Here is a 14,347-nt window from a genome sequence, read left to right as displayed (position 1 = left end):
AAATGGGAAAGATTAGTAAGGGTAAAGTTTGGAAAGCTTTGAAAAGAATGAAGAAGGGGAAGGGAGTAGGACCTGATGAAATACCAGTGGAGGTTTGGAAATGTCTTTGAGAGATGGTAGTAAGGTTTCTGACTCAAATATCCATCCATCCCTGATGTTTTACCCGTTTCTTCTTTTATGGGTCATGGGGGTCACTGGAGCCCATATCCAGTAGTCACTGTGCCAGAGGCAGGGGACACCCTGAACAAATCCAACACAGAGCCACATAGAGACAAATGAAACAAACAACCATTCACACTCACTCACACCTAGGGACAATTTAGAGTTACCCATCAGCCCAACATGCATGAATTTGGTCTAAGGGAGGAAATCGGAGTACCCGGAAAAACCCACACATGCACAGAGAGAACATGCAAACTCCCACCAAAAAGGCCCAGGATTGAAATCGGCGACCTTCTCGCTGAGTGACAACAGCTCTACCAACTAAGCCACCAAGCTGCCTGACTCAAATATGCAATGGCACATTTGAGGGGGAGAAAATACCTTAGGAATGGAGAACAAGTTTGCTGGTGCCCATTTTTAAGAACAAAGGTAATGCACAGATTTGTAACAACTACAAGGAATTAAGTTGATGAATCACATGATGAAGATCTGGGAGAAAGTTGTGTAAACTAGACATGGACGAGAGGTGACAAGATGTGAGCAGCAATATGGTTTCTGGTTTCATACCATGAAAGAGCACCACAGATGCCATCTTTTCTTTGAGGATACTGATGGAGAAGTATAGAGAATGTCAGAAAGAAGTCCATTGTGTCTGTTGTGTGGATTTAGAAAAAGCATATGACAGGGTGCCGAGGGAGGAGGTGTGGTATTGCATGAGGAAATTTGGAATGGCAGAGAAGCATGTTAGACTTGTACTGGACATGTATGAGGAAGCAGGACAGTGGCGAGATGCACTGTATGAGTGACAGATAGATTCAAGGTGGAGGTGGGATTGCATCAAGGATCGGCTTTGAGCACCTTCTTGTTTGCTCTGGTGATGGACTGACTAACAAATTAATTCAACCTTTATTTATACAGGTTAGTCTCATTGAGCCTCAGGGATTCATTTACAAGAGAGACCTGTTTTTGAAGTCGGATGAGGTCAGGCAGGAATCCCCCTGGACTGTGATGTTTGCAGATGACATTGTGATCTGTGGTGAGAACAGGAAACAGAAGAAAACTTGGAAAGGTGGAGGTATGTATTTGAAAGAAGAGGAATGATAGTCAGCTGTAGTAAGACAGTACATGTGGGTGAATGAGACGGAGGCCGGTGGAACAGTGAGGATACAAGGAGCAGAGGTCACAAACATGCTGGACTTCCCTGGACCCTTCCCTGAAACTTAACAATCATGTAAACATGATTGTTAAATCATGTTTCTTCCAACTGAAGCGGCTGTCCAAACTGAAGCCCATATTGTCCAAAAATAACCTGGAGACAGTAATACATGCATTCATTACATCTAGGCTTGATTACTGCAGTTTGCTCCTGTTTGGTATCAGTCAGACCTCCATTGCACGACTACAACTGGTCCAGAATGCAGCAGCCTGATTTTTAACCAGTACAGGCAAAAGGTGACGGGGCCTTCTCTGTAGCAGGACCAAGACTTTGGAACGGGTTACCTCTGCTTGTCAGACAGGCCCCCTCCCTCTCAGTTTTCAAGTCCTGTTTAAAAACTCACTACTATTCGGTGGCTTTCAACACCAGATGATCTGTGTTTTGAACCTGTATGCTCCACACTGGTTTGTCATCATTATCTGCATCGTTTTTATGTCTATATTCTGATTTACTTCATTTTGTATTTTGCTTTGTGCGTTACCTGTTGTTCTGTCTGTACAGCACTTTGGTTGGCCACTTGTTTTAAGTGCTCTATAAATAAAATGGTATGGTATGGACTTCTAATACTTGGGGTCTACTGTCCAGGAAAATGAGCTGTGTTGAAAAAGTAGTGAAAAAGAGAGACCAGGCAGGATGGAGTGGATGGACAAAGGTTTCAGGAGTGATTTGCAACAAAGCGGTGGCAGCAAAGGTTAAAGGAAACATTTACAAGACAGTTATGAGCTCAAATATGCTGTATGGTCTGAAGACAGAGGCACTGACAAAAAGACAGGAGAAAGAACTGGAAGTGGCAGAAATGAAGACGTAGAGTTTTTCCTTAAGAGTGACAAGGCTGGATATGATAAGAAATTAGATAATCAGAGGCACAGGTTGAACAACTGGGAGATAAAGTTAGAGAGGCCAAACTGAGATGGTTTGGACATGTCCAGGAGGGACAGTGGGTATATTTGTAGAAAGATGTTATAAATTCAGCTGCCAGGAAAAAGACAAAGAGGAGTTGTATGGATGCAGTTAGAGAGGACATGGAGGTAGATGGAGTGAGGATAGAGGATGAGAAAACTGTAGGAGGGATGAGGATGACTTTTGGATGACATTTTTGAATCCAGTAATGTCAATGTAAGCATAAGTGTTTTAATGTAGGGGTTTTGAGCTCCTCTGCCAAGTTAGAAACAAGTCTTTTCCCAATAACCCAGTAAATGTGGTAAGGCTCAGCTTTCACCAGCCTTGAATGTAGCATTACCTTTGTGAATCTGGAGTGGTAAAAAATAGTCTCAAAAGTCACATTCACAGACAAGCTGATCTGTGCACTGTAGGTGATTTGTAAACATGTATTTTGACTATTTTTATGTGCAGAATTTTCCTACTTGGGTAATTTGAAATGTGTACATTTGAAAATTTGTTTATGTACTGCATTTGTGAATTGTGTAGTACACGTTTGTAAAACTTATGATATGCATATACATTTTATTTTATTATTTTAGATTGTGCTGCTGTTTGGGAGTTGCCACACTCACAAACACACACAAATCTTGTTGTACTTAGAGAATGACAATAAAAAACACTTTATCTTGAACTCTTTATCAAAACTTTTTTGCTTTCATGACAACTTTGGAGACTAATTTATCTTCACAGTTAATGACCATTAAGTAAAGCTCTGCGTAAAATGCTATAATGGAAGTCCTTTGTGCAACCTCATGACATACTGAGACCTTGTAAAATGTGTTAATGCTTATAGATGTATTGAGAATGACCCATCACACCAAACTTTAGCTTAATATTTGTAAAATGACCAGAGTTATACCCATCATTGCATTTCCTCAGGTACAGTAAGTTGGCTATAAGAAGTATCTTGAATTGGCTTGACTCTAAGGTAATCAGTCACAGGTGTAAAATCAATTATTACTTTCTTATCCAAGTGTCGCTTATGAGTGTAGCTACCTGCACTACCAGCCGAGGAAGGCCACAAGTCAGCATGCCTGAACTGAAGTACCACGTCTGGGTAGTACTGCGCCGAGAGTCTGGTCTCCGAAGCATCAATGGCTCAAAACTGAGAAACACCAACATGTAGTCAGAGAAAACCCACTTGTTGCTCACAGTCTACACTCCAGGTTCCTGCATGGTTTAGGAAGTTGTGTAAAATGTATATAAAAACAGAAACTACTGATTTGCAAAATTTCAACCAAAAATTTATTCACATGGTGGGGGAGATGCTGGACAGATCTAATAAACTCAAATGTGTAGTGAGGGGTTGCTGAGAATGTCTGACAGAAGAACCCACTGGAAGTATCTTCAACTCCCACCTTTGATAGAACTTCAACAGCATCCCAGCTGAGCAGGGGCACACTGTATCCAAGTGCGCCATGTTCATTGCTGACGTGGCTGCCTTTAGCTTTGACCGCAAGGTTGTTGATGCTTCTCGCTGTGGGCATCCTCATGGAACCCTCTGTGAGGGAGGCAATCAAGCTAATGAAGAAATTCTCTTGGCTTTGTTGGCTGATAGGACTCCAGGAGCAGTTGAAGAGTATCAACGAGCTGCAGCCATGACTGTTGCTGGGGTAAAAGCATGGTATGTGGGAGGAGTTCAGTGAGGCCATGAATAGAGATGAAAGCAATACTTCTTGGACATTCCCAATCCCACCAACACGTCTTCCATGGAGGAAGTTGAGTCAGGGGACTTTGAGGTTGGTCCGTCCATACCTGGGGCTGAGGTCACAGAGGTGGTTAAAAAGCTCGATGGTGGCAGGGCTCCTAGAGTGAAGAAGATCCACCCCGAGTTCCTTGAGGCTCTGGATGTTGCAGGATTGTTTTGGTTGACACACCTTTGCAACGTCACGTGAACATCGAGAGAAGTGCAAATGAATTGGCAGGTGATTCCCCTCTTCAAAAAGGAGGACCAGAAGATGTGTTCCAATTATAAGGACATCAGTCTCCTTAGCTCCTTAAGTCCCTGATAAGGTCTATTCAGGGGTACTGGAGAAGAGTCCTATTGATGGTCAAACCTTGGATTCAGGAAGAACAATGCAGGTTGTGTCCTGGCCGTGAAGCATTCAACCAGCTCTTTATTCTCACTAGGGTCTCCACAGTGCTGCCCATTGTCATCATTTGTGTTTTGAACTTTTGTGGCCAGAATTTCTCAGTGCAGCCAGGGGACAGAGGGAGTCTGGTTCCGGGGCCTCAGAATTCTGTCTCGGCTATTTGCAGATGATGTGGTCCTGTTGACGCCATCGTACTGTGATCTTTAGCTCTTAATGGAGTGGATTGCAGCAGTGTAAAGATGCCAAAATGGGTTTCAGCACCTCCAAATCTGAGGTCATGGTCCTCAGACAGAAAAGAGTGGATTGTCATCTCTGGGTTGGGGATGAGGTGTTACCTCAAATGCAGGAGTTTAAGTATCAAGAGGTTTCATTCATGAGTGGCACAGAGTATGACTGGTTAACTCTGTGTAGCGACCAAAAGAATGAGATTGCGGATACAAGTTATCAAAATGAGTTTCCCCTACAGGTTAGCTGGACTCTCCTGTAGAGATAGGGTGAGAAGTTCAGTTATCCAGGAGAGACTCAGAGTAGAGTCAGTGCTCCTTCATTTCCAGAGGAGCCAGTTGAGGTGGTTCAAACATCTGATAAGGATACCACCTGGACGTTTCCCTAGGGAGGAGTTCTGCCATGTTTAATGGTGAGGAGATCCTGGGAAAGCTCCAGGGCCTTAGAAAGTGTTTAAAGAGGTAGCTATGGAAAGAGATGTCTGGACTGCACTGCTTAAGCTGCTGCCGCAGAGACTCGACTCTGGACCAAGTGGAAGAGATCGGCTGGATGGAAGGTACAATTTCTTAATTTAAATGTTTGATAAGTTGTGAATAAAAATTGGATTAATGTGGTCTGTTCTTATTTCCATTTTACACAACACACCAACTTTAAAAAATTTTTTTTGTTTTTTTTTTAAATAGAATTCTGCGTTCTTTAAATCTATAGTAAAATGTTTGTAAATTACTGTCACATCTGTTGCAATGAGTTTAAAATTGTGGCACAGAACAAACCTGTTGTCACTGACAGCTGCTAGCCCAGCAATATCTAGTACCAAGGAAGAGTCCAGAGGCCGTGGCTGCGATGGCTTACTCTGGGGTGGAGATGAGCCTTCATGACAAAGTAGACCAGACCCCGTCATCCTCCACAGCTGAGAGCGCTTGCCTGGCTCCTGTGCAGAAGAAAGAATTCTGTTATAACACAGTCATCAAGAAGAACTCTCCCATCAGCTGAATCAGGGGTTTTAATCACTTTTAATCCTTGATTGCATTCATTTGTTGGACATCAAACAAATCTTGACAATCACTCGTTAGTTTTTGCATCCTAACTTTCTGAATGTTTCTAAATCAATCTCACAAGTGAGATTTATTTTTCCTCCATACGTTTTTCAGCATATAACTCGTTCTTCAATTTTTGTTCCATTTCACCAACTCGTATCAAAACGTTTAGCTTGTTCAGGATACTCATGATCTGATTTTTGGTATCTGTGCAATTATTATTATTTCTTTATATTGAGCTTTTTCTGACATGTTTTTCCTCATAGCTTTCTCCATGCCCTTCAGCTTTTTTCAATTTCTTCCTATTTTCAGCATTTGTTGTTTTTTCAACTTATTTTTGCCAAATTTAGTTTTTTTTCTTCTACCCTTTTAGTGACATCTTGGGCATTTTTTCTGTAAATTTTAGCCTTTGTTACTATTCCCCCCCCCCCCCCCCCCATTTTCTGCTTTCTGTGCTTCTTTCCAATAGCTTATTTCAGTCTCTTTCTGGTAATTTTAGCTTTATTCAGCGTTCCATTTCCTTCAGCCAATTTAAGCTTTTTATGTTCCTTTTAGCTTCTTTCTGCTAAATTCAGCTACTATTTAGTTGTTGTTTTTTTTGATAACCGTAGCCTTTTTTTTTTTTTGTTAATGTTGGCTTTGTGTGGTTCTTCCTAATATTTTCAACATTTTATGCTCCTTTCAACCTCTTTTTTCTCATTTCAGTGTTTTGCCATTTCAGACTCTTTTTTTGTTGTTGTTGCTGCTAATCTCAGCTTTCTTCTCTCTATTGCAGTTTCTTTTAACTAATTTCAGCTTTTTTTCTTATCTATTTAGCTTTATCTTTGTCCATTGCAGCTTACTGGACTAAATGTCAGATACATTTATGCTCTATTTAACATTTTCTACACCTTATAGCCATTTTTCAGCTGCTTTCAGCTTTTATTTTCCTGCTTTCAGCAAATGTCAGCTGTTCAAATTCATCTCACAATAATGGATAAGCCATGAAACTTTTTCAGCTGGTTTCAGCCTCTTAAGTAGCTTTCAGCTAAAATCATTTAGCACTAAACATTTACACTGCAATTTCACAGTAAACTACGGTACATTTCTTTGGTCAAAAGTTGTTTTCATCACCTTTTTTCGAAGGATGACTCTTTGAGTTTTAGGGTCCACATCAAGAACTAGCTCAGCATAGCTAACCAGGTTTGGTCTCCCAACAGGTCTCCCCTCATTTTTTCTGCACATATATGATAGGCAATTAACTGTGTGACCAACTTTTCAAAATGAAATCAAAGCAGTGTATCAGTCTGTTCCTTAGAGTTAGAAATTGATTTTTACTGTAAAAAGGTGTGCGTGGCCGCGATGTAGATGAAGTTCTCATAGTAGAGTTTGTTGTACTCCCTGAAGAAATTCATGTCGGCTGTGACCTCAGAGGATCCTGCTCCCTTTACAGTGACTGTGAGGTATGGAGGTAGTGTAGGCTCATCACAGGCGTAGTCTAGCACTGACATGGACTTCACCTCAGTGTGAAGCCGGATGTCAGCCACACCGTGTTGCCAGAACTGGATGGGTACCTAAAAGAATTAAAACAATTACATTGATTTGATCAATTCTAGTCTGACTATTCTCATTTAGCATGATCAAAAAATGTTTTATTCTGTTTTCTACATCTTTTAGAGCTTCACCTCAGAGATGTTATCAATGCGAAGTGGTGGAGGCAGCTGGTCAGTGTCGGTTAAAGAGATCTGGTAAGTGGCTCCCTTCAGGGTGATCTCGGTCCTCAGGAAGAAACAGTTGCCCAATGTGTCCCTGAACAAGAATGCAATGCCATGCTTCATTACAGAACAAAATACAGGCTTTAGGAAAAAAAAATACACATTTAAAGTAAATTTATCTAGCAATATTGCAGAAAAATTTCCACATTAACAAGGTGAAGGGGTTTGGTTACCCCTGTGATCATGAGGGTCTATTATCTGGGGTGCTTGTCCCTGGTAGAGTCTTCAGTGGCAAGCGCCAGCATAGAGCCATTCAAAGACTTTGATTATTTATTTTTAAAGGCCATATGCAACAGACAACCTTGCCTGGATTAGAGAAACTGGGGCACAGTCTTGAAGTATATCCTGAGAGGGGAACTTACTGGTGAGCACCTGTTGATCAAGTCTTGGTCCCCTTAATCAACTAATCAACCAACCAGTCAACTAACCAATTAACCAACTAAACAACCAACCAAAACCTAATACACACATTTGTTGGAATCACCTCATATTAATGTGGAAAGATTTAGGTTTGTTGACCTCGAAACCTCCTGACCAGGTACAATTAGGGGTGTCCATGAGACGCACACAGAGCAACTGGTCATAGTCATTGCGGGGCCAGTGGAAGACAACATTGGATCCTGGCAAGGTGGAAATGTACCCCTCTGGGTTGAACGTACCCTGCAATACAAGAAGATAAAAATTATAGAAAAACATTTATCATCTAATCATTTATCATCATTTACCATGGGGGCAGCTGTGGATGAGTAGTTAAAGCAGTCATCCTCCAATACAAGAGTGGGGGGCTCGATTCCACCAGCAGTCACATGCTGAAGTGTCCCTGGGCAAGACACTGAACCCCTCATTGTGTTGATGTGTGTCCCATCGGTGTATGAACGTGATCTAAAGCACTGATAGTCTCTTTAGAATTATTTGTTCTATTAGTTTTGTAGAGATCTAGTAGAGTAATGAATGGGTAAATGAGGGCACACATTCTGTTGTAAAGCACTTAGAGTATCTTGATTAGATGGGTTTTATGTAAGCACAGCCCATTTACCATCTATTTATTGACATTACAGCACTCTAGTTTCTGTATCCTAGTACTGTTATTTTACAAGTGGTACTAAATACTAATTGTTTGAAGTTTTGTGGACGAGTGTTTTTCTGGGCTGGAATTGAACAGGGGATGCAAGTAAATATTTTTGGTGCAAGATATTCAAATGGGTAAAGTTACACTGTGTAGAACAGAGGTATGTGTTTTTTGTTTGTCTAAGAAAGTGCAGAGTGACAAATCTTGGTGAGTGGCATCTAGGCCTGTTACAATAATAAATTTTGCTAGGCAATTAATTGTCTCAGAAATTATTGCGATAAATGATAATATTGTTTGAAATTTGACATTTGTAATTATTGTCACATTTAAGAAGAAATGTAGGTTAATTTCTGTGTAGTACCTTATTTGACCACAGCATAGCAGTATAAGACTGAACCGAAGGATTCATGATAGTGAGGGAGCGAGCAGCGTAGCGTGTCCCTTTAAGAAAAATGGGAGGGAGGCCCCTTGACTGACATGGGCTGTCTCTCGTTCTTGTTTTTCAGTTTTCAAAATGGTGGACGCACGGTTTGTTTTGAGCTCTTTAGCATTTTTCACTCAAAGCTTTTAATAAAAAAAAATATCAGTAAACAGGTTCTCAGCTTCTTTTTGCAGAGAAAAACAACTTTTTAGACGAAGGCACGGGTTTCAACCATGAATTCTGGAGCTTCGACAAGACTGAGTTTTTTCCCCGAAGTCAGCCTGCTAGCTTAGCTTCTCAGCGTAGCTGCTTTTAACGATCCAAAAATGCAATACTGTACGGTTAAAACGGATTTTAAGAAGAAAAGAGAAAAGGAGGGGTCAGTGAAGAGCACCGGAGTTGAGCTTTTTGTCATCCAGTGTCCAGTAGAAAGAGAGAGACACGAAGAAACGATACAGCCGATAAATGAAATTGAGGTAGATAATTTTCATTTATCATGCGACTGATTTATTGTTTATCGCGACAGGCTTAGTGGCATCTTGTTTTTTTTTTCCAAGTTACCCAGCTCGCAAGGTTTACATAAATACACATATGGCAGCAACCACCTTAGATTTTGCCATAAAACCAAGTGGGGCGTTACATTCTCTAACTTTTGAAAGGAACTTTTCTAATACCTTGATGCAGTTATACACCAAAATGTAAGTCGGTATTGTCAAAACGTGTTTGCTTATTCCAAGAGGAAAAAATCTAACAAAGAAGTCCTAGCCACTTCTTAAGTAGATTGATTTGACAATGAAAATTTTTAAATACATGTATACGTGGATCTCCTTCTGTTCAGGGGGCTGCAGTCCACATGTGGGTTATTCACCATGAGCTGCTGCTGGCACCCACCCAGAAACGATGCCAAACTCATCATTTATACAGAGTTATACTGAGAATGTGCAACTTTCTGATCGGTTCATACATTTTGGGAGGTCCTGTGGTTGTAAACTTAGACCTCCCTTATTAGCTTTTCAGGCTGGATACTCCTGGAGACACCATTCGATCCAACCCAACCATGACAGCACCCTCTTGAAGATACCCACGACCACATATTTCTGCCAGATGATTACCTTATATGGTAAGAGGAAACTGTTTTACAGCTTGCACGTGAGTTTCCCTGTTTATTAGCTTATCTTGTGACTACCACCTCGAATCAGCTGTGGTTATCAAAACTAGGTCAGTGAGGCAGCTTTAGTGTATCGATCAGCAAAAAGCAACCATCCTCTGTCTGACACATCTGGGATGGAATGTTCAAAGAACACTAAGACTCTACATTAAGACTTTATTGTTACTGCCAACAGAATACAATGTCATCAAAGCATTTTAATAGCCTAACAGTACCTCTCTTACTTTTCTAGTTATGCTCACAACATGCACAGACAAACAAAGATGGAAAGTATCTCCAATTTCACTGTTTTGCTCTGTGAGGGGTGATACAAACTGATTTCGAAGCACAGAAGTCACTGTAAAATCAATCTAACAATATACTCCAAACCATTAAAATGACAATCAGAGCTGTATCTTACCTTTCCTCGTGCAAACTCTCTCTGAGCAAAGGCCAATTTATGTGTGGAGCGGTTGTCCAGTAAGTAGCGAGGGGCAAACGTCACTATGTGAGTATCTCTGTAGTTTCCTTTTCCTTTACGCACGCTGATACCTGAGGTGATGAAATCAGAAATTATTGTGATGCTTTTCTTCTCGGTCATGTTTATCACATGCTACGCAAGGCTGTAGAAGATTATCATTAATGATTAAAAATAACTAGTTTAATAAGAACCTATTTCAGTTAAAAACACCTAAATGAAACATGGGCCAACGTCTTTCAAGTGGCTTGGACCGTGACGGTCCCTTCTTGAAGTTCCAGTTCATACATTGGTTTCATCATTCAGTGAAGTTTGGTCGGGCGTGATCACAGTAAATATGAAAACATTCAGTGTGATCATATTTACTGTGATCATGATTAAGGATTACTGCTCTTCAATTCTCTGATCAATGTGCCCACCTTTTAGAAACATCCTAATGACATTTAAACTTTATATTTGATGGTTTCTTGTAAATTGTGTCAATGCTGATGTTCACCTTGCAAGCACCAACTGTGATCAAATGTGCTACAGGACTGATGGCTTTAACTGTATTGTAGTTACTTGGTCCACCACTAGCATAATAACAAACACACTGTTATTGAATGCTGATGATATTAAATGTTTGCTTTGACAGTGTACAATCCTGAACGAACTGAGTAACAAATCTGTGTGTGATACATTCAGTCTGTTCTTGGGGTCAGTCTAATTGTAAATTCAGTTGCTCTGATGAGCGTACCTATGTTGTAGAGTAGGCCAGGTCTATTTCCATGCTGGATCACTTTTACTGCTCTGACTCCACTCCCTCCATCCAGGGAAAAGCCTTGACACCAGCCTGGAACTCCGTCTGGGTGAATGCCTTTTCCGATACGCATTGTGCACCTAGAAGCAAAACGTGAGTAAAAGGTTGAACAGACAAAAAAATACTACTTATTTCAGTTTATTGATACAGTGCAAATTCATTTTCTTGCTTTTTTTTTGTTTGTCTGAGGCAGCACAGTGACAGATCCTGGAGAGTGGAGGGAGAAATTTTATCCACCACTGGTGGAGCTACAGGGTGGTCAGTGGTGGCCTTGACCCCCATAGATTAATCTTTGGCCACCCCAACGGGGGTATTTCCAATTCCCCCTCTTGACATAGACAAATATTTTACTGCTTAAACGGAAAACAATATTTCAATAAAGCCTGACCACACACTTACATTGCAGGTTGCTCTTTGTCAGTGTAAGAGAACAGCAACGGACTGAGACTTCGGGCTAATTCGTGTTCCTCAAACTGTCCTGCAGCATCAACCTTGCCATTGTCCTGACGGAAAATTAATGGCAGACCTGAGGAGTAAATTAGCTTTACATCTTAAAGTTTTCAACAAACTGGACATTTCTGTCAAAATAAATGTAACAGGATTTATAATTAAATTTTTTTTTAAAACATTACCCGTCTTGTTGATGACCCAGTATGGGGCAGAAATTAGGATTTTCAGAGCCCCTTGTGCCCGTAGGATGATGCGGATGGTGAGACAGAGGAGGCGTTTGTTGGTGTCATACAGCCTCATGCGCACCACGTAGTTCTGAGTCCCAGGAGGAATCAGCAGCTCTTTGCACACAGGAAAGTTCTCCAACAGGACCCCTAAAATCACACCAGGATCACCGTGAGGAAAGTGCAAGTGCCTTATCTACTTTCCTTTGTTCAAAGTTAGACAAATGATACCGTTTTACTAATCTTTACATTTTCTACAAAGTATCAGTGGAAAAGATACAGTTTCTTACTACTCCTCTATTTATGAAGTACTTTGAAAAAACAGCTACTGCTGCAATAAAGGGCTGCACATGTAAAATAAAGGAACATTTGAAATGTATAACACAAACAAACAAACAACAACAAAAACAACTTTAAAGTTTCAAAATATGGTAAATAAATCAGATGTAACATAAAAAAGCATTATTCTAATGTCCCGTCTCTGAGAGATTTGAATAGTGAATGTTTGTAGTTTTTGTGTGTTTGTCTGAACTAGAATTGAACAGGAAATGCAAAAAACAATTATTATTATTATTTTTGGTAAGATATTCAAGTGGGTACAAGTTGCACTGTGTATAAGTTGTTGTTTCTTTGTTTTTTTTGTATGAGTCCAGGCAGAGAGACAGATCCTGGAGAGTGCAATTTTATCCACCACAAGGTGCAATGGAGGAGCCTTGACCTCTATAGATTAATCTTTGTCCATCCCAAGGGCCACCCTAATTATTTTTAGGAAACTATACTGTAAAGCAATATAAATTCAATTCTGTTCAATTCAATTCAGTTTATTTATATACCGGTAGTGCCAGGTCACAAGTCGTCATCTCAGGACATAATATATTATAAAAGCCAATTAGTAAAAGTTCTGTATCTAAGGAAGCAAATGATTGCATTGGATCTTCACTTTGTCGCAGTCTCGCATCCTGAGCAAGCACAAAGGCAACAGTGGAAAGGAACAACTCCCTTTTAAAAGGAAGAAACCTCCAGCAGAACCAGGCTCAGGACGAGCGGCCATCTGCTTCAACCGCCAAGTTGCTACCACTTGCTACCACTAAGTAAAAATTAAACTAAAACCCCTGAAGGGTTAGAGATGCAGTAGGACTTGTTTACGGAAGAAAAACTAAAATAATGATTAAAACATATGAATGAAACAATAAGAACAAACAGAAACATTTGAATGGGGTCCATGCCCTGCTGGAAGCATGAGAACTCCCTTGCCACTGCAGGCTTGAACCCCTACTGAAAGAGACCAAGTGGTGAGTGGTCCTGACCCAGCTCCATGTTCTGCGAGGTGTCAGCAGAGTGAAGCACCGCCTCTTTTCCCGGTTTCAATGAGCCTTTGATGGTTGTGCCCCTGATGTAGTAGTTAAGGTCACATGGCAGCACGTTTACGAGAACCATGGTGGGCAGCAGATAAATAATGTGGCCTGGTTGTCGATAAATCTGCTGAGTGCTGCCAGAAACTTGCTTCTTAGCAGGTTGCTGCGCTGGGTAGATCTCCTTTTTAATGACCACGCAGAACCTGCAGCATGAAGACACATGATGGGAATAGTTCAAGATGTGGGGAGGCCAAGAAGCAAAACGTAAAAAAAAAAATTTCTACCTGAAGTTACGTTTGAGACTGTCATCAAAGTCTGCAAACTGACACTCCCTCCTACTGCTGCTGATCTCTCCGGGGCGCTCCACGCTGGTCCAGTGAATGGGAACCTTGCAGAAGAACAAGCCCATATCTTTAGGCCGAGCCTGCATCCTCCAGGATGTTAAGTGAAGGGGGATGGCCAAGGACTGGCCAGGCGGAATAGGGGGCAACACCACTGGTTCTGTCAAAGCAGAAGGAAAACCAGCATCACATGATGATGTCGTAAAGACACAAACAAAACATGAAAGGGAATGGGAGAAGACATGGAAAAACAGATAATATACTTCCTCTATTATAGAATGCAAGAAAATTAAATGAAGCAGCGTCTTACTGTCAGGTGCAGAGGGGCTGTCAAGTCTGACCTCCATCAGAACATCCAGCCGGTTCTTCACCATGAGGGCCGAACGCACCGTGATCACCTTCCTGGCACTGCCCTCCATGGTGATAGCAAAAACCACCCTGACAGGAGGCAGGGCAGAGAACTGACGCCCACAGAGAAGGACAAGAGTTATTATTGGATCACAACCTGATGCCGTGGAAATACAAATCAAACTCATTCAGAGGTTCCTGATTTTCCTCTCTGACAGCTGCTATATATATATATATAGTGGATAATTGGGAATAATAGTAATTATCCACCACAGCCAGATGGAAG

At 41.1% G+C, this 14,347-nt stretch overlaps 1 protein-coding gene across 1 annotated transcript in view; it reads right to left on the bottom strand.

Moving 5' to 3' along the window:
* The window catches only part of vps13d (vacuolar protein sorting 13 homolog D), a 125,804-nt gene that overhangs the window by 34,129 nt on the left and 77,328 nt on the right, over window positions 1-14,347 (bottom strand). The window contains exons 44-56 of the mRNA XM_037684802.1: window positions 14,024-14,174; window positions 13,657-13,873; window positions 13,325-13,575; window positions 11,976-12,167; window positions 11,743-11,869; window positions 11,281-11,423; window positions 10,488-10,618; window positions 7,914-8,089; window positions 7,340-7,463; window positions 6,993-7,228; window positions 6,789-6,891; window positions 5,412-5,569; window positions 3,317-3,425 (exon numbers count right to left, since the gene is read on the bottom strand). Coding sequence (XP_037540730.1) covers window positions 3,317-3,425; window positions 5,412-5,569; window positions 6,789-6,891; window positions 6,993-7,228; window positions 7,340-7,463; window positions 7,914-8,089; window positions 10,488-10,618; window positions 11,281-11,423; window positions 11,743-11,869; window positions 11,976-12,167; window positions 13,325-13,575; window positions 13,657-13,873; window positions 14,024-14,174 — 2,118 coding nt within the window. The remainder of the gene's footprint in view (window positions 1-3,316; window positions 3,426-5,411; window positions 5,570-6,788; window positions 6,892-6,992; window positions 7,229-7,339; window positions 7,464-7,913; window positions 8,090-10,487; window positions 10,619-11,280; window positions 11,424-11,742; window positions 11,870-11,975; window positions 12,168-13,324; window positions 13,576-13,656; window positions 13,874-14,023; window positions 14,175-14,347) is intronic.

The sequence above is a fragment of the Nematolebias whitei genome, chromosome 11, assembly GCF_014905685.2.
Source record: "Nematolebias whitei isolate Nwh7 chromosome 11, NemWhi1, whole genome shotgun sequence".
Taxonomy (NCBI): Eukaryota; Metazoa; Chordata; class Actinopteri; order Cyprinodontiformes; family Rivulidae; genus Nematolebias; species Nematolebias whitei.
The sequence above is the reverse complement of the archived record's forward strand: the minus strand, read 5'-3'. Positions and strand labels throughout refer to the sequence as shown.